General features: G+C 40.7%; 1 protein-coding gene across 1 annotated transcript; it reads left to right on the top strand.

Annotated features, from left to right (window-relative positions):
- Positions 1-2,364: 2,364 nt before the first annotated feature.
- Positions 2,365-13,425, top strand: sdhaf3 (succinate dehydrogenase complex assembly factor 3). The gene is made up of 2 exons (XM_041956008.1): positions 2,365-2,686; positions 13,011-13,425. Exons 1-2 carry the CDS (start codon positions 2,510-2,512, stop codon positions 13,203-13,205), a joined length of 372 nt encoding a protein of 123 aa, XP_041811942.1. The 5' UTR covers positions 2,365-2,509; the 3' UTR covers positions 13,206-13,425.
- The last annotated feature ends 5,650 nt before the right edge of the window (positions 13,426-19,075 follow it).

Here is a 19,075-nt window from a genome sequence, read left to right as displayed (position 1 = left end):
TGTAAATGCAGCTCCGTATTTGCTCCTCATGCTCCTCTGTTGTTTCATTCATTATGTGTGTGTGTGTCCTTTGTTCATTTTTTATTTAATTTATTATTTTCAGATTAAACATGACTTGGCCCAAACGAACTTGGATTTTTATATCATTGCAGGTAAAAGAAATTACAAATTACAGGACAAGTGTTAACAGTCATAGTAGGATACTTATTGCTTTGTGTTGCAGGTTTCCCCAATGTCATTGGTGCACTTGACTGCACCCATATCAAAATAAAATCCCCCTCAGGTGCCCATGAGGGAGATTTTGTGAACAGGAAATCCTCTCACAGCATTAATGTTCATGTGAACATGACTTTATGACATTAATGAACACTGTACATTGCTTGTGATGTGCATTGATTGGTTTAATAGTCTACATCTTATTATTTCAGATGGTCTGCAATGCTGACTACCTGATCAGCAATGTTGTGGCAAAGTGGCCTGGGTCAGTCCATGATTCCCGAATCTTTCGGCCCTCTGCAGTCTATCGGCGCCTGTCACAAGGTGAAGGCACGCTTCCAATGTCTGCACCATCTGAGGGTCAGTCCAGACAGAGCATGCAATATTACTGTGGCTTGTGCTGTCCTCCATAATGTGGCCTGCCTGAGGAAGGAGAGGGCCCCCGGAGTGTCATCAGACGTGGACCGGGACAATCCAGCCATCTGCCTGGATGACGACAGTGGTCGGCTGATCAGAGACCAATATGTTTTAAATTATTTCAGTTAAAGTGCATTCTGTACATTTAAGTTGAATATGGCCTGCAATAGCAGATAGCTATCCATTTGGCCTATTGTGCTGTGTACTGTGTGTACAGGCCTGACAATTGTCTGTTCATTTGTTAAGTATGGATTTGTCCTGCATTTATTCCAGCGTGCAGACATGCAGGGTGTTTTATATACAGACCTTTGAGAATGTGTATTTATTCTTGTGATGAATAATATGCTTTGATTCTGTGCTTTCTATCTTGTAGAGCACTGTGTGACTTCACTTTTGAAAGGAACTGATGGATTACTTGCTTTGATTTATCCTATTCAATAAAGGAACGTCATGTCATCATGTTACTGTATGATGTGTATTTATATATATATTACAATTAATGATCATAAATGTTTAAATAATGACAGTGGGTCTTGTGGGAGGTGGAATAAATATTGGTTGCCAGTTGTGGTAACTGCTGACTGAGATAAGGGATGAGATTAAATAGATCCTGGAACTTAGCCTGGTCTGGAGCAGGCTAGCTCCACAGAATAAATCTCCATGGTAACTTATGTCAAAACATATCCCACTTCACCCTATCCCGCTTTTGTGCAACCAGATCAAGGATAAGTTGATCCAGGATAACCAACGTATCCCGGCTTAATCCCTTATCCTGGTTTTGTGCAACAGGCCCCAGGAGAGCTTCCTGATAGACAAGTGCCCTGCCCCTTTGTGTGACATCACCCCCATGAAGTCATGCGATTTCAGTCACACAATGTCATGCTAAATTTTTAAAGTAAAGGTCCTGTTGGAAAAATCATTTATAAATCATAAATCATTTTATATGTGAAAATTTCATGTTATAATGATGTAGGCACATGTGATTTTCAGATATTTCACAGAAGGATGAGCAGCCATTGAATGTGGAACAATGCAAGGCAAATTTCTCCAAGCACTGTGGGATAGCAGATGAAGCAGGAATGCTGAAAGTTAGACAGTTTGGACTTGATGCATATCAGGGTGAACTTCAACTGTGAGAACTGTCTGAAAATCTGACAAAGAAGACGTGAGACAGACAGTTTACTCTTTACCAGGTGTAGGTACTGTCCGTGTGGCGCTTGTCTCCATATTACATCCTGGGTCAAGCTTCTGCATTGTGTGGGCGGACTGTGTTCTGCACTGACAGAAGGCAAGACTGTGGTGAGACGAGGGGCAGCGGGCTCTGTTTACATCAGTGATGTTTGCTGCTGAAACGCAGTCAACATGGATGGAGAATGTTTCCCAGATGTTCAATTTTTAATGTAAAGACATTGACCATATTATCTGCCCAGAAAATTCACCAGTGTGTTTGTTTCTGCTGTTTACATTCCCCCTGATGCAAACTACAGGAGTTGTATGAGGTCATCAGCAGTCATGTGACAGAACAACCGGGTAGTATTTTTACTGTAGTTGTTGATTTTTATTTAACAGACCTCAAAACTGTTTTACCTACAGTAAAACTGTTGGACTTCCTCACAGGCGCACTCCAGCAGTCGCGCTACTGCTCCAGTCCAGTAGGTGGCAGTAGTGCACCTCCGAACTAGTTTCCCACCAGAGGAAGGCTCATTTCCGGGATAAACAAGGACATGTGTTAAGTAACTACCCTTCTGCTTGTCGGCTTCTCTCTCTAAGCTTTGACACAGTTATGTCACTGTTTTGAGTTAATGACAGCTGGTTAATTTAAACGTACTTTAAACGTACTTTAAACTGTAAGCTAGCGTTAACTTTAGTCGACGTCATGGCGGCTTCTGCTCATGTTTCCAAAGTCCGCTCGATGTACAAGAGGATTCTGGTCCTGCATCGGTTCCTGCCGATAGACCTCCGAGCCCTCGGTGACCAGTACGTGAAAGACGAGTTCAGAAGACACAAGAGTGCATCACCTGAAGAGGTGAAGTCCTTCATGACAGAGTGGGAGGTGAGTTTCTATGGCGCAATTACCAAACCCCATTCAAAAATCTCTCAATTTAAATTTACCTTAATTGTTGAAGGACAGCTTATATATTGTTATACAGTCGTTCTTCTGGGTCTTTTACATAGTCTGCAGATTTTAAAGGGAGTTTGGCTCTTGACATTCCCTCTGAGCAACAGAACACCTCACGGCAACGTCTCTTGCCCTCAGTGGGTGAAACAGCACTTCCATATTTTGCTTTCGAGTTATTCAATGACAATTGCTGCCAATCGTTTTTTTAATGGGCCAAGTCTTTCCAGGAAGTCTATATACTCATCAACACTCACTAAATTCTAAATAAACTAACCCTCGTAGAAGTTTGCCTTCGTTTCCTCATGACGGCAGTAGCTCTTTGCAGGAAACGTCTTAGGAAACCTTTAGAAAATTACAAACCTACAGCATTACTGTTTTATTTCCCCATACAAAAGGTCTACATGCTGCTTCAAAACTATCTGCGTTCTGCAGGGAATAGTTCTGAAAAGTTTGGCTGGAGAAATAGTGAATGTTTCTTTTTTTTTTTTAAGCCTTAAAGTGGCACCATTTAAACAGATAGAGTCTAAAATTACTGTAATCTTCCTATGAAATACCCACTATTGGCAAGGTTTCAGCTGTACAATGTAAGTAGCTAAAACTCTCAAATTACCCAGAATGAGTGTAGACATGCCCTGAATGTTGTCAGTGGCAGCTGCTGTCTGCACCCAAGGTGCTCATCAGTAATGTCATCTTTATCGCCAGTGTTATATCAGTTCATCACCACACGATGGCAGAGCAGCGTCACTAAACAGTAAGGTAACGTTAAGCGGCCTCGTCATCATCATGAGTGATTAATCTACAGAGCCCACTGAAACAGACAGAGTGCTTCACAATTCAGGATTGAATGAATAACAATGAAAAAAATGGTTGAGTAAAAGAATGTGTGCGTGAGTTGTGCACATTATCATCAATCTTTGTCTTTTACATCCTTTCTTGACTTTCACTACATACAGTCCAGCTTTGTAAAGTATGTAGTGATGAGTGATGCCAGGAAAAACTCCAAACTCCTCCTCACTGGTCAGGTGGGTGGCAGCGTAGTTCACATTGAAAAGGGAAGAGGATTGAGCCTGCTGCTGATTCCGACATACAGCATATGCTCATCTTTGGCCAAATGGTGCAGCTCTTTCATAATGAACATGACACATAATATTTACTTAATACTTACTCCATTACACATGATAATACATAAATAGCTGGCCCTAGCATAAAGGGATTAATATTTTTTAAATGATACAGCCTTAGCCAATGATCACTGTGCAACTTCTGGTTCAGGCTCAGCTGGATCGAGATGGTGTGGAGAGCTTTTTAATTTTACAGGGAATACACTAAGTTGCCCTCAGATTGTTTCAGGGTGTAGACCCGAGGTACATGCATGAACATTTTGAGTTTCATTGATAATCATGCTTGTAGACAAGCACTTATTAAACCACATCATCCCGAAGCCTTTTCTGAAAGACATTTCAGAATCTGCAGTTAAGATGACTACCAAAATACTGAATTTGTAAAAAAAGGAAGCCTATTATGTATGTAAAAGACATAATATAGATAAAAAATATCAGGAAGTCTCACCACTGATGCAATATTCACAGGAAATAATCTGCTCAAAATTAATCTAAATCACTAATTTTTCACCAACTTCCTGCAGCTATTGTGTTCACTGTTTTGGTTAATTGCACACTTTATCAGTTGTTCTGTAATGTCACTGTTATGCATTGAATATAATCTGAAATATTTCACGTGATCAGGTGTCAACAGTTAACTGAAAAGAGTCCTTTGAGGAGAAAGCCAAGGAACCACAGTTTGAGACCATCATTTGACTTTTATGTCTTGCACACTATAGGAGTAATTTGGTCGACAGCGTTCTGACCAACTGAACAGTGCAAAAAAATAAACTTGCACAGACCTGAAAGAAATTGGCAGCTTAGTGAACATGTGATGTCAAAGTTTGTTGCATGTAACGCAGTGCAGACTTTTGTGGTAAATCTGTGCTGGCATCTACATTAGCACAATTTGATCATGTGACTTAAACAACAATAAACCCCTGACTGATGTTCACCATGAAGAACTGCTTGAAAGACCGGTGTGTAGGGTTTAGTGACATCTAGTGTTGAGGTTGCAGATTGCAACCCCTTGCCTCAGCCCTTTTCATGAGCTAAAAAATCTGTTTTGTTTTGCTACCTTATGACATTTTTCTTTGTCTTATTACACTTGATCCTTAAGTTTAAAATGGAAGAAATAAAAAATGGAGATATGTGCTTTTCTCTGGTTACTAAAAAGTAACTTGGGTCAGTTAGGCCCCTTATGAACAAAATGCTAGAAAACTACACCATACAAACTACATTAAGATTAAAATGTACCACATTCAGAAATCTACTGCTTTGAAAAATTCTATCACAACTTGTAGTAAATAGGCTAAAACATACATTCACACTGGTACGGTGATACAGCTGTCACTGCAGGTTTAACAGAACATTGAGCTGTGCCCACCCCCCCATTAAATCATATTTCACTTTTCAATATATTTCAGTCAGATCATCTTGGCCAATATTATCTTATGATGTAAACAGTGAAATATTGTAATAGTAGTTTGACAAAAACAAGTTTAAGCACAAGTTATAGTTACTGGGAAAACAAATAATAAATATTATTTACATAACTGTAATGAATCATTTTATAAATAACTATACTAGTAATTGCAGTAATTATTGTAATGAAATGTGATGAGCCCTCAAATAGTATAAAACAATTAAATACATTCTTAACAAAAGCATCAGCAAACATGCAACTTATTGCCTCCCGCTTGTGCTTGTTTTGGGTCATTCCAGTAATGATGACAATAAAATGAAAACTACCATTTGTATTTTCTTATGGAGGAATGTATCGATTACAGTTACAGAACATTGATTCTCCCAGACCTAATCTGATCTGATGTAAAAGCTTGCTGTAGCCTGGGAGAAACCTCAGTCATATTGGAGTGAGTCCACAGTGACAGAATCACTTCAAACATTTTCATTCATTCTACAGTCATTAATGACACCAGCCTCATGTGCTGATGGGGGATCAGCATATTTGTCCTCCATTTCCAAAAATAATCTTAACCATGAGAGTGCTCCAGATCTTTTTTTTATGTGAGCCAGTGTTTTCCAGCACAATTACACACTTCTGGGGGATGGTAAATCACCCATCTGCAGGTAATTTCTCTAATGAAGTAGATGGTGATTGCAGCTGGAATCCTGAGAGGTCTCTTTGTCATTGCAGTAGCTGTGAAGCCACCAGGGAGAGGGCAGTCTCTTTCATTATGCTTCGCTATATCAGTATGCATTGCTTTCAAGCCAGAGTCCATTTGAATTGGTCCCAATCAGGGGATGAGTGGCTTTTGTCGTAGTGTATTTACACACTGCCTGGCTGTATTTCAAATGGAAACATTTCTAGGGAATCTTAGTTGGATTAAAACCTCTGGGAGGCATTCATGTCTGGATTGGCTCGGAAATGTACAGAGAAATGACAATAATGTCTCTGCCTGATTGGTGTATCATCCAACCCAACCAAAACAACAAGAAGCCAAAGTTGTCAACAGTAAATTGGTGTGAAAAACACCTGAGCTGGACTGTCGGCCCAGTGTGGACAGACAGTGTCATTGCAAGAGCTTTAATAGCTTTTTGTTTCAATGAACCCTGGTTAAAGGCCAAGAGAATCCTTTTCTAATTTGGATTGTGAGCTGAAAAAATGGCTGCAGAAAGCAGCAACTGCTGCTGGGGATCCAAAAAAATGCAAGAATTAAAAAATGTCTATGATAATTACATATAAATCCTGTTCAGTTAGTAGTTTTTAATGAAATGTCATAATTCAGAATGCATTTGATATGAATGTACAAATAGGTAGGCAGAAAGTGTTTGAGTGTAATGTAGAAAAAGACTGACAAAGACAGCTAATATTAACTTGCTATCAGTAAAATGATTCACAGAAATGCTGTGATGCACAGGCATGGCACTTAATTGGGTGGACCATTGCACCAGAGGCTTTTGAAACAGGTGAGCCAGGGTCTGCACACCGTGAGCAGGGCTGGAGAAAGGCATCCTCCACTGTTTAGCCTGGTTGGTGGAGTTGCAAGGATTGGTCAGTTAATTGATTAGTCAATCAAAAGAAAATAACTGGCAACTATTTAGATAATCACTTTATGGTTTCAGTCATTTTTAAAGCAGAAAATTTCAAACATGCTGTTTTGTGCTTCTTAAATTTAATGATTTGCTCCTTTTTTTCTGTGGGCTGTTGGTTGGACAAAAGAAGCAGTTTGAAGACATCACTTTGGGCTCTGAGCATTTTCCACTTTTTCTTGACATTTTTTAGACTAAAGGATTCATAAATTGTGGAAATAATGGGGAGATTAATCGATAATGGAAATAATAGCTAGTTGCAGCGCTCCTGCCTTGTCAGTTTGCTGGTGGTACAGATCCACTCATGCCTATGTGCTTTAATGAAAAGGTCAAGTTAGAATAAATTTGAACTAACGTGATTTGTTCAGATTGAGAAGGCAACCCGTAGAGCATGATGCTACAACTGCAGCAACATATGTTTATGGTAGTTTCAATTATGCAGCACAGGCTACAATATTGGTCAGCAACACACAAATAGGAGTGGGCAATATGACCTAAAATTTATATCATTGTATTTTTTTTCTGTTTTTTACAGTGACAGTTGTATATCACAGTACTATAAAAATAAAAACATGACTAACTTGTTTCACTCTGATAGCAACGTAAAGCAACACATCTTAGGAAAGAAAAGCTGATAAAGAATAAATTGATGTGTTTATTGGCTCCAAATAGGAATGAAAATTAGCCACAGGCCTACATGTGTTTTGGAGGGAGTAGCCTGCTCCATAATGTAGATTAATTAGTTAATGTAATGTAATGTGATTTATTCTTAGAGTTAGACAAGGGTTAGGATCAGGCACCTCAACAGCAGTTATTTGGCAGAGAACCCAAAGTACATTAGATAAGTACAGTATTCGTGTACCACAGGGCCTGTCTATCAAGAATATTTACATGCAGCAGTAACAGACGCACATACCGAGGCGGCACGCCTGTAACAACAGAACCAGCTGAGCTCGTGTTGCAGAATGAAGTGTGGAGATAACGCTGGCTCTGGATCTGTGAGACGACACAAAAAGCAAAAAGGTTCCCACACAGCTACTTGTTCTGTAACTGAATTCAAATGAGGCTTAACATTCAGACAGTTTGTCTTTACTGCCTCTCAGTATTAAATACTCCAACATTACTCCAGTGTGCAGGTCTACAACAGATGCTGCCAGCCACGTTAGCCGCAGAACCTGCTAACGAGCAAAATATACAATAAAGCAACATAAAAATGGCAAAACTTACAGGATCTAAGTTTGAAATTGGTAGTGGTCCATCCTTGAGCTTCAGTTTTGAAGTGAATCCTGCTTTGTATTGGCCCTCGAAGCAGTCTGAAGGAAAATAATTAGCACACACATAAGAGTTGTTACTGAGGGGACATCAACTGGGTCTTCTCTTTCTCGGATGGTGGGAGGAGATGAAGACTTTTGTGTTTGTTCCTGCAGCCAACAGAGAAATCGGCATGTGTTGCTCGCAATGTTATCCTCCACATCTTCATGCTGCCAGAGTCGCTGCTATTTCCCTCCCATAGTGAGGGAAATAGTAGTTACTAGATGTAAGTATGCTAAATATGCTAAAACTTTTATCACAGCAATGACAGTATTGCAAAATCCATGTCGTATGCCACCCACACCTACAGGCAAACTGAGTGGCCCAACTTAATTGCTTATTGCATCATATTATTATTATCTAGAAACTGCAGTCTGTCCACTGGATTGGAAGTGTGGTTCTCTTTTCATTGAATTACCCACTGATGAGAACATTCACTCAGAGCACAGAGGTTGCCAATGTGAAGCTATTTATGGGCTGTCTTTGAGTGATGTGGGTATCTGTTGTGCCCTGCATCCCTCCGCTAAAGCAGTCGGTTGCTGGCTGTTGCTTTTAAAAAAATTCACTACGCTTCTTAAAATCAACTTATTTAATAATTTATTTGGATCCCCATTAGCTTCATCAAACAGAGGTTATTCTTCGTGGGCTGCAATCACGCACCACATTAATAGACAACATAGAAATCAAATACGTTGAGAACACACCAGATTCTCTTGTAATGTAATGAGTATAGCAGAGCTCTCACAACACACACACTCTCTCATGACTGCTTCTCTGGTCTGCTTTTCCTCGCTGTCCATCCTTTCAAAAGGAGGTGAATTTCCCCTGCATCTCCGCTTCCTCTGAAAAAATTCAGAGGAGTGGGAACAGACGAGGAGCGAGACTCAGAATGAGATTACAAGCACTGAGTGTTGTGTGTGTATAATCCATTTATTTCAGAGGCACCCATGGGAGCTCCCTGCTCCTAATAAATCGGCTCCATCGGCCCAAACAGGCTCTCCCAAAGAGCAAGAGAGAAATGTGATGGACACGGGGGAAGATGAGGGAGGATTGCTGGCGTGATTGCACAGACACACCTGTATGTGGTGCACTATATGAGCGGCCCTGAGCCAAAAAAGTTCAAACTTCAAGCTTGAGCTGCACTTAACAAAGGATAAATAGAATGTGGAGCCACATACTCTTCAAGCTGTGATGAATTAGTTTGTTTGGATAAGAAATCAACATTTTGACAAGGCCGTCTTGGCCAGGGTATGACTAAAGCTAATGGCTGTAGGCCACTGCTTGTGCTGGTTTTATTTCTACAGCCCAAAATCACAAATTAGCTGTACGGAAAACTGATCATCAGCTGAGTCATCCCGAGCATTTAGCCCATTATACCTAGCCTTTAGAACTAAGTCTTCGTCCAGAGGGGAGAAGTTCAAACTTTCTATGCAGAGGATGAAGAGGACACTTTAAAATGACTCATTAACGTCTCAGCGAAGTGACTCCATGTTTACCAATCTCGGTATCTCAGGGTCACTTGCAACCCCCTTGTGACCCCAATTCGGTTTTTGCATTTACACACAAATTTTTTACTCACATATTAAAGCACTGCAGAACCTGGCTTTCATTAAGGGGAATAGTGCTGCAACAGTAGCAGGCCGAGAATTAAATACAGCACAGTAAAGCAAAGAAAGGGTTTATATCAGCTTTATTTTAGCCAGTAACAGTCCATTAAATGTGTCAGGGTCGGTCATGATACCAGTCCTTAGAGTCAGTTCTGGCCAAATCCTGGACATGATAGACTACCATGACACTGATGACTACATGACTTGGGTGGCTTTCCAGGAAAAAAACGCAAACTTTTTATTCCTTGAGGATTCAACAGATTTTCTTTGGATTACACCAAAGTGTTGATGTTACCAGAAGAATAACATGACTAAACAAGTGACGTGGCAGACGCCTGGTAATGTTAAGAATCCAGAGGCAATAAGAGTCATGCTTTTTCCCATAAGTCCTTGAAAGATAAAGTTAAAAGTACAAGCACAAGTGGGCCAAAGTGTTGGAGTATTCCTTTAAGCTGTAACCCTGCTGCCTTGGGGAGGATGTTTCCCCTTGGCAAATGTTCAACATAATTACATTATGTGCAGGAAAAAAGCCTCTCAGATAAATGGCTTGTTATTGCTTACAGTGAAAGTGTTCCAAAAAGCCAAGATGCTCTGCGAGTGGGCAAACAGCGGGGGCCAGAAGCATAAAACCCCCGTGTAGAGTCATGACTAAGAGACAGGAATATGCATACTCATTCTTCTCACCAGATTTCTTATTTTATAAATCTCAGTCAGTGTGGAAATGGGTGCACATACACAAGTTTCATTTCCTTAACTGTCTGTTAGCATATCGATACTTGTGCCCACTCCAGCACTCATTGGACCTGTTAATGAGAAGAACAGAAGAAAAAGTGCATTTAGCAGATTGTGTTGCATCAGCTGAGGTTCTGCAACAGAACAGCTGTCATTTCTTCCAGACGTTAGACACAGCCGTGGCTATTTCCAGCAACTGTACCACTAATTCATCACATGTACCTGCAAATCATCATCGCAGTAATAATCTCTATTATCATTATCAACTGTCAGAGGGATGATCAATGATTAATCTATAGAGCTCATATTGAAACAGACTTTAAATGCTTTGCAGTCAGGGAGATGATGGCTCACAAACAGATGACACAATCAGTGAAACTGGTGAAGAACATAAAGAGATAATCCCTCACCCTGTATTTCATGTCCACCTCATCGTTTCACCCACAGCATCTCGTGAAAAGCCTAACCAGGCTTGAAGTGTGTGTGAGGCGAGCGCATTCCCACCTCACAGTCTTCTTTTATAAGTAGCAGTTTATTCGTGGGAAGAGGCACAGATGGTTTTTGTGCATAAACGTTGTTTATACCGTACATCTGGCTCCAAACATTGGCTGTGTGCACTTTGTTCAAATGACGGCTGGCTTTAGAGGTGAAACACACGATGTGGAGGAGACCTGCTCAGGATGATTCATACACATGGGCTGAGGTTAAGTAGACAGTTCATTCTGAAGGAAGAGGAGACCTCTGTGTTCAGATTGGCCTGTAGAACATAACCTGATCTTTACTATACAGTAAACATTCATCTTTTCATTTTAAAGACTAATTGTGACTAATTATCGAGGTGAGAATTAGAAGTGTGCTGTCATTTCCTGTGGGAGGATCAGTGACGCTAACAGGGCCACATCAGTCAGTGTTAACTGTCATTTTGATTTTTAAGAAATACATTGCTCATGTTTCTCTTGTGAAGAAATAAAAGGATTCCCTTTAAATAGTTTCTTGATTAATTGCATGAAATATTTTAAAAACTCCATAATGGTGCGTTATACTCCAGTGTCTCTCCAACCAATTTCAGAGCTGAATCTGCCATCTCTGGCACATTTTTGTCCATTTTAATGGACAAATGCAGGGTTGCCACAGTACACATCATGCATCATAACATAGACCTAACTAATTGATGATGAAACATCTGAATGAGAACCTGATGGCATTTGACCAGTCCACATTAGCTGTTGAGTGTTACCCTCTTCTTTTCATACTGAGTTTCAACATTTATCTGAGCCTTCAATTCTATAGAGCTGCTAATGTTGATGTTGAAAGTAATATACCCACACAGTGAAGTGTCATTGAAGGCTTAAGTTTGAACCAGTGCCCTGGTCTTAGTTTTGTATTTCTTTAAATGATAAGGCTGGATTTATTCTTTATTCTTCTTACTTTCAACAAACCCCCCAAAAAAGACCAAACAATGTGTTAGTCTGTCCCTCAATACTTTATGACTTCCCTACACTGTTTCTGTAGGTTACTCTCAAGTGCATTGGTTTCTACTGAAGACGTAAATCTCACACAGCTCACAGCAGAAATATGTGGTTTCATTTCTTCAGAAGGTTCAGGTATATTGTAAAACAGCTGGGTACTGTATCACATGATTCTCAAACAGTAAAATATATGCTGTCAGATCAGTGCTTAAAGAGGTCATTGATCATGCCACGTTCAGTGTCTGCCGACTGCTGTTACTGTCACTCAGTACAGTCACCTTCTGATCAATGAATGAACTCATTGTGTAGTTACTGTAGTGACTAAAATAAACCTGCTCAGACTGCTGCAAGAGGAGGCAAACATCTGAAGTTGCTGTGTGAGGTACAACGTGTTGTCAATCTTAGATTTCTGCCAGCATTGCTTTCACTTAAAGCAGCATTTTCTGTACTTCCCTACCCTGTGTGTGGCATTTATCCCAAAGCTCAGCAGTTCAGTAATTTCCTTAAACAGCTGGGCACTGTAGTTTTTGAAAAATGTTATTCAAACAGGAGGAAATGGTTCATTTGTTTGGACTTATTGCCAGTGGCAGATTAATCCACATTTGGTGTTTTAGTGAGTTTTTGTGGCAGCAGTATAGTGTATGTGGAGTTGCATCAAAAGAGACTACAGTGTGTGTGTGTTCGTGCAACAGTTTTTGGACAACAGTGCATCTCCATAGCAGAGAGGAATAAGATATCAGGCACTGATACACACACAATACCTGTTAAGGATACTGTCACTGATACTGTGGGTGGGGTGTTTGAGTAGGAAAAAGTATTTTGAGTTTTTTGACCAAACGACACTTACATGTTTGTTGATATTTCATTGCATATCCGTCTTGAACCACATGCTCACTCAGTGCGTTGTGTTTAATGAATCTGAAAGTGGAGATGAGGTGGAAGACCAGGTGCTAAACACTGCTGCTATTCCTGTTCCTCCCCACAGAACTACAAGGACACCCTGCAGACTCAGGTACTGGAGTCAGCGGGGGAGCGACTCAGCTCAGTCAAGTTTGGGACCCACCTGCCAGAGGAGAAGCTTGGCAGCTTCCAGGAGGAACAGATAGGCCAGCTGTACGAACTCATGCTGGAATCCACCAAACCCAACAGACAGTTTGACATCCAGGAGGACGGCAAATGAAACAGCAGCAAAGTGCTCGGACAAACGGAAAACGGAAGGTGCTATGATGAATTCAGACCACTAACGTATTACCTCTGAGTGCTTCAAATGAACAGTGGTTCTCAAAGGCCAAGTCGAGGCTTTTAAGAAAATGTTATTATGTTAAAGTGCTGTGTAATATTTGTGCTTGTCTCATTCACTGTGACAATAAAAAGAGGTTCCTCATGCTCCTCTGCAGGTGCATTAAGGTGACAGTAATGAGTTTTCTTTGTTAACCTTTTTTTTTTGCATGAATACAATTGTGAGCTCATGGTCGTGAAGGAAAGACACCAAGATGTGTCTCCTCGGCAGATGCACCCAGAGCTCACATTAGCCATGTCTCTTTCAGCCTCAGTGGTGATGTCGCCATTGTTGGGGTGAAGCCTTCATAATCCATGTGGAAACGTGGACAGTTGAATCCACGCAGACACAAAAGCCATGAGCTGTGTGCTGAGGGGGAGAAACGAGCGTGTTAGAGCTGTTAGAAAAGTCAACTCATGTTGTTGATGCGCTAACTGCCTCCCACAGAGTTCAGACATCACAGCGATTTCTCCGGAAATGAATAGTTATCAGGCATACAGCATGCAAATGTACTGACGGTGTCCAAGTGTTTGTCCTGCATTGGTTCCAAAGAAAAAGCTGCTTTGAACCCCGACCCCCCGCCGACATCTCAGTTGCTGTTCTGATAGCCATTGTTGTCCTTTGAGATTTCCTTGTGTGTGCTACTTTATAAGGTCTGCCAGCCATCGCAGCTAGTTTTAAAATTAAAATTAAACACCCATCTCTGTCAAGATGCTCTCTTACAGCTGCACCTCTTACAGAAATGTGGTGGCAAATGTACATGTTGGTCTCATGTCTGAATGAGCTTATCACTGGGTCAGACTGTTCTGTAAAACCTTCAACACAGGATTGTGAGCTGAATGCCATCAGGTTAACTTAAGGCTACAGCATTAGAATACAATCAGTACTTTCACATAGACGATGAATCACGAGTACTACTCACAGTGACACTCCCACAGAGGTTTACCGCCTGATTCTGCAGTTCCACTCAGGTCTTGGATTTCAGTGGCTTTCAGCTAATTGTTTTGGTCTTCTGCCCTGCAACTTAACTCTTTTGGTTTGGTCTCAGCACTCTCATCAAGCTCGTTTCCAGCAGCAGGCAGCTGTTCTGAGTAAAAAAGCTCTGATAAACCCGATGTCTACTACCTGCTCAGCACCAGACAGCAGACAGACACATGGTAGCTGAGTATTTTAGAGCTAAAGAGCCATGTATTTTTCTCAGGAGTTGGTGGAGACCAAAAACAGAGAAAAAATGTGCAAATAGGCGACCGTTTGCTAACATGTTGGCCATATAAACTCATGGATGGAAACAATGCACAGTTTAAGATATTTTGAAGTCAGATTTGTTATAGATTGTTTGCCTGAAAAGACTTGAGAGGCAGCAAAGCGGGGGACACACATGATGCCATTAGAATGAACACACTTAATTTGTATGTCTTTGGACTGTGGGAGGAACTCCACATCAAACCCTGGACAAATCAAGTGGTTTGAGGCACAGTGAGGCAATGTTTCTCAACCATAAGCTATGGTTAAAAGGGGTCTTAAAGCCCCACACCCTGCTTAAATACTAATTTGGTTATGGTATGGTATTATACGATATGCAAATTTCCCTTCCAGTCCAATCTCTTAATTAAATCACTGATTAATATCAGCTGTGAAAAGCCCAGGCTGTAATTAATTAAGGGATAATATGCAAGGGGGCGCTTTCAGTTATTGTCTAGCATGACCTCCATCGCTTCCTGTGGCACTTGATAATAAGCAGCGCCATATGTCACCAAGTGGCTCCTTACGGTACGGGGGGGGGGGGGGGGGGGGGAGATATGTGTTGGATTAAAAACTCCAACACATTTGTTTCTTGGTTTTCTGTTGCGCACTGTGCAGATGCAATTAGGAAAGATTACAATGCATTCTGGGTAAAATGTAAACTTTGTAGCGTCAACAAATGTGAACTGGTCAGTTTGTTGAATTGTGAAACTTCTGACTGTGTCCATTGTTGTTCACCTGCTTCCCTTGACACTGAAGAATCAATCTCATTAAAGTCCAACTGAGTAATGGAGTGGCTTTTCTAATGGTGGCAGGGTTTCACTCTGGGGAAAGTTAACGAGGGCTTGTTAAAAGACCATTGGATGGCTCTGAAAGTCTACAGCCCTGTCTTAGGCCCGTAGAGGCCGCAATATTCATTACACCCCTTAATTCTAAAGAGCTGGGCTGAACGAACAAGCAATAACAGTACGGCACGTAACCTTGGACCATGTGTTGAGGTATTTTTTAGCCACACAAGCACTGTGTCTGAAGGGGTGGATTGTTCGTCAGTCATCACTTTGGTTCACACCACCACCTCACATCTCACCAACTATTGGATGGATTGTCATGAAAGCTGGTACCCACCCCCTGATTGCAAATGAGTTGGGACACTGTGTAAAACATAAATAGAATAACAGAATGTGATAATTTACTAACTACTCATCTGAAAACAGTACAACGTCAGTATATTTAATGTTTGACCTCATCTACTTCATTGATTTTTGTAAATATGTACTTATTTTGAATTTGCAAACAAGTGTCAGACAAGTGGGGACAGGAGCAACAAAAGACGAGGAAAGTTGTGGGATGCTCCAAAAACACCTGTTTGGATCATTCCCCAGGTAAACAGGTTGATTTGTAACAGGTGATAGTATTGTGATCAATCAGAAGTACGCTGGAACCATGAATAAGTACCGCAAGCATTCATAAGATTCCTTCTCGTATTTTTCTTTGACTACATTAAAAGCAAACAGTTCCCTCAAACACACTGGTGATCCTCTGTTCAAGGTATCACAGCAGCGATCACAATTTATTCCTACTGATTGGAATAATGAGTCAAGTGATTTTTTTCCCCATGCTTGAAGAAGACATCTGGCAGGTAAGTCACCACCAAAAGTTCGATACAAATTTATGCCACACGTTTAGATATACTGAATATTGAAGTCTAAACTTCTTTCTTAACCTCACCCAATATGGCCTCTGCAGTTCCATGACGACTGGGCCAACTCCATCTGCTGATGGAGTTCATGTGATAACATGAAATGCTTCAGAAAAGCTACTAAATGGATCTTATGGTGAGACTGTTTTTGCAATATTGAATAATGCCAACACCTGCTTTGTTTCATAAAATACATGCTGGCATCACACTTTGAAAAGCCACGCTAGAAAAATGACTTTGATTGATTTAATTTTTGATTTTGCACAAATCCAATCATCCCTCTTCTAGGCAAATTCTGGTTTATTACGACTAGGGTCTTTTTTGTTTGGCTGTAACCGCCTATTTTGTCAGTTATGACAACACTGGACTCACCAAATTTTCTGCTGAGATCTGGAAACAACAACAAACAAGTCCAACAGGTAAAAAACAAAAGCAAATGATCAGACAGGCTGGAAACAAACCCACAGTTTAGCCAAATCATCTGTAGCAGTAGTTCCCATCCCTGGGGGTCAGGGCCCCAGAAGAGGTGCAGGATATTCATACCTGAGAGGCTGCAAGATAATGATGAAGCAAGAAGGGAAAAAAAAACACTTGTGCCTCATAAAGTTTTATTTTAAAAAGGACATGCACATGTTTAAGTATTGCACTCAAACAACATTTGACTCATAATGTAAAACTGAAAAAAGGATCGAACTCACACAGCACAACCAGAGATATTGTCATCAAACACCACCACGCTCTGACTTGTGCAGTGGGCTCGCCTGTGTTTAATGACAGATGACAGCTGCCACAGCCAGCGATCATAACCATCCACACGAGCCAAAACACACAGCTTAAAAAAGCAATGCTCTTTAATTAGACTGAACACCGCACAGGTGGATACGCACCCAGGCAAACAACATCACCTGGACAAGTATTTGTTTGACAGGCAAAAAGAAAAATCGGCTCCAGCGGGTCGAGCATGAGCTCCATACTCAGGCCGGTCAATTACCATTACGACTCCATCACCATAAAAAGGGTCGTGTCTAAAAGTGTGCGTAACAAGAGAGGAAAAAATCAATACTCTGCAACAGCTTCATTTGCAGCGTTATGTGAGCTGAATTCACTTAGAAGAATAATCCCCAAAGTGTGCACTTGCTAATCAATTGGAATCAATTTGGAAATACAGAGGTCTTGTTGACCGCAGTGGTGAACAAACAGAGCAGAAGTGGAGGGAGTGTGGATTGAGGTCAGACCTGCGTAAGGTCGACTCAGCATGCACAAAAGTGTGGCGGCTGTGAAAATAACTGGTTTACTGGTTTATTTATTTCAAAACAATTAAACAGGTTCCAGCTCCTGAATGATCACAAAGGTTAAAAAGCATTTGTATCTTAAGAAAACACAGAAGAAGAAGAAACATTTCTGCCTGAAAGTTGCAGGATATTTGTGAATTTTAATTTCTCTTCAGACGTGCATGAGCAAACAGCTAGGAATTCATACTTTAGGCCTTAGAGACGGTCTTACTTAGAATTGGAAATTGGAAATTTCAATTACAAAAGGCTCCAGTAGGATCAACAGTTGATATCACTGAATATATTGCTTCTGTTTTAAGTTCCTTATTAAAAAAGGTGTGATACCATTCTTTGAAAAGCAAAGTGTTGTTTTGTTTTTCAGCTTGTTGGGATTAAAATCACATCAAGCAAAGTGCTGATCTCGTTGCAGCACTTATGTAAAGGTCAGGGTATCTTCAAGCTGCTTCTACTGCATCAAACCAATCTGTCCACCAGCTGGTAAGACCATGGACCGACCATCCATCGTCTGAATCCACTGATTTTTGAGAGCTGTAAACAAAACATTGGCATATGAACACCTTACAGGTAGCTGAAGTAATGGCATCCATTGGCTTTTGTAATGCAATGGGATGTCTTCAGGCATATTCACAATATGGTGGAACCAAAGCTGTCACACACACCTCCTCCATCACTGTGCACTGAGAGTTCAAATTTAAACTTTGATCCGACTGAAAGACGGATGGATAACTAAAGATTTTCACTTCTGTTTCTGCGTTTCCACAACTGTTCAATAACAAATTGGTCTTCTACTGAGACCAGACTAAAGATATTTGTCTGGCAAATTGTCAGCATGCAGATGCAGCTCATACGTTTGTTAGAAAAACAGTGTTAAAGTCTCTGAAACATAGTGACATGTTGTAGGTAAGGTAGCACCGTTTAGTAAAGCACCGCTGCAGTGCCAAATACTGCACCTACTAATGCAGAACATGCAGTACAAGAGCCTTGTGTTCTTGTTGTAGTGTGAAGACGACTTTATGCAGCATTTCTTTTATTGGTCTCTCTCAAAGAAATATCCAAAGAAAATGAGCCTCTACTACAGCACTCTCTATTTGAAGTTGAAAATGTCAAGGTTTTAACGAGGTCTGTGATTAATTTGTTAAAATGTGTTCATAACCTAGAAGATCCTGTTTTACTTCGGCTCACTACTAAGTTGATAGGGCAAATGCATCAGCAAACAGTTGCCTGAATACATATCCAGCAGATACAGTGCAGCATTAATATTCATCTGGAGTTGTGTTTCTGGTCATCCATTCTCTTTCTTAGACTGAAGCTGGAAGCAAGGTGGGTTGATTAGAGCAGTGAGACTGAACCAAAGCATAAAGCTGCAGGTCGTGAAACCATAAAGAGTGAGCTGAAAGAGCCTTAAATGCTCAGTAATGCTGAGCTGTAGATTTAATGGACCATTATGTCTGCCAGGTGTAAGCCTGTGTTTGGTCGTGTGTGTGTGTGTCCATGCGTAAATGTGTCAATGTTTGTGTCTGTCACAATATTTTTTGTGT

The sequence above is a fragment of the Chelmon rostratus genome, chromosome 16 (genome assembly GCF_017976325.1).
Source record: "Chelmon rostratus isolate fCheRos1 chromosome 16, fCheRos1.pri, whole genome shotgun sequence".
Lineage (NCBI taxonomy): Eukaryota > Metazoa > Chordata > Actinopteri > Chaetodontiformes > Chaetodontidae > Chelmon > Chelmon rostratus.
This window is presented reverse-complemented; position numbering and strand designations above follow the sequence as displayed.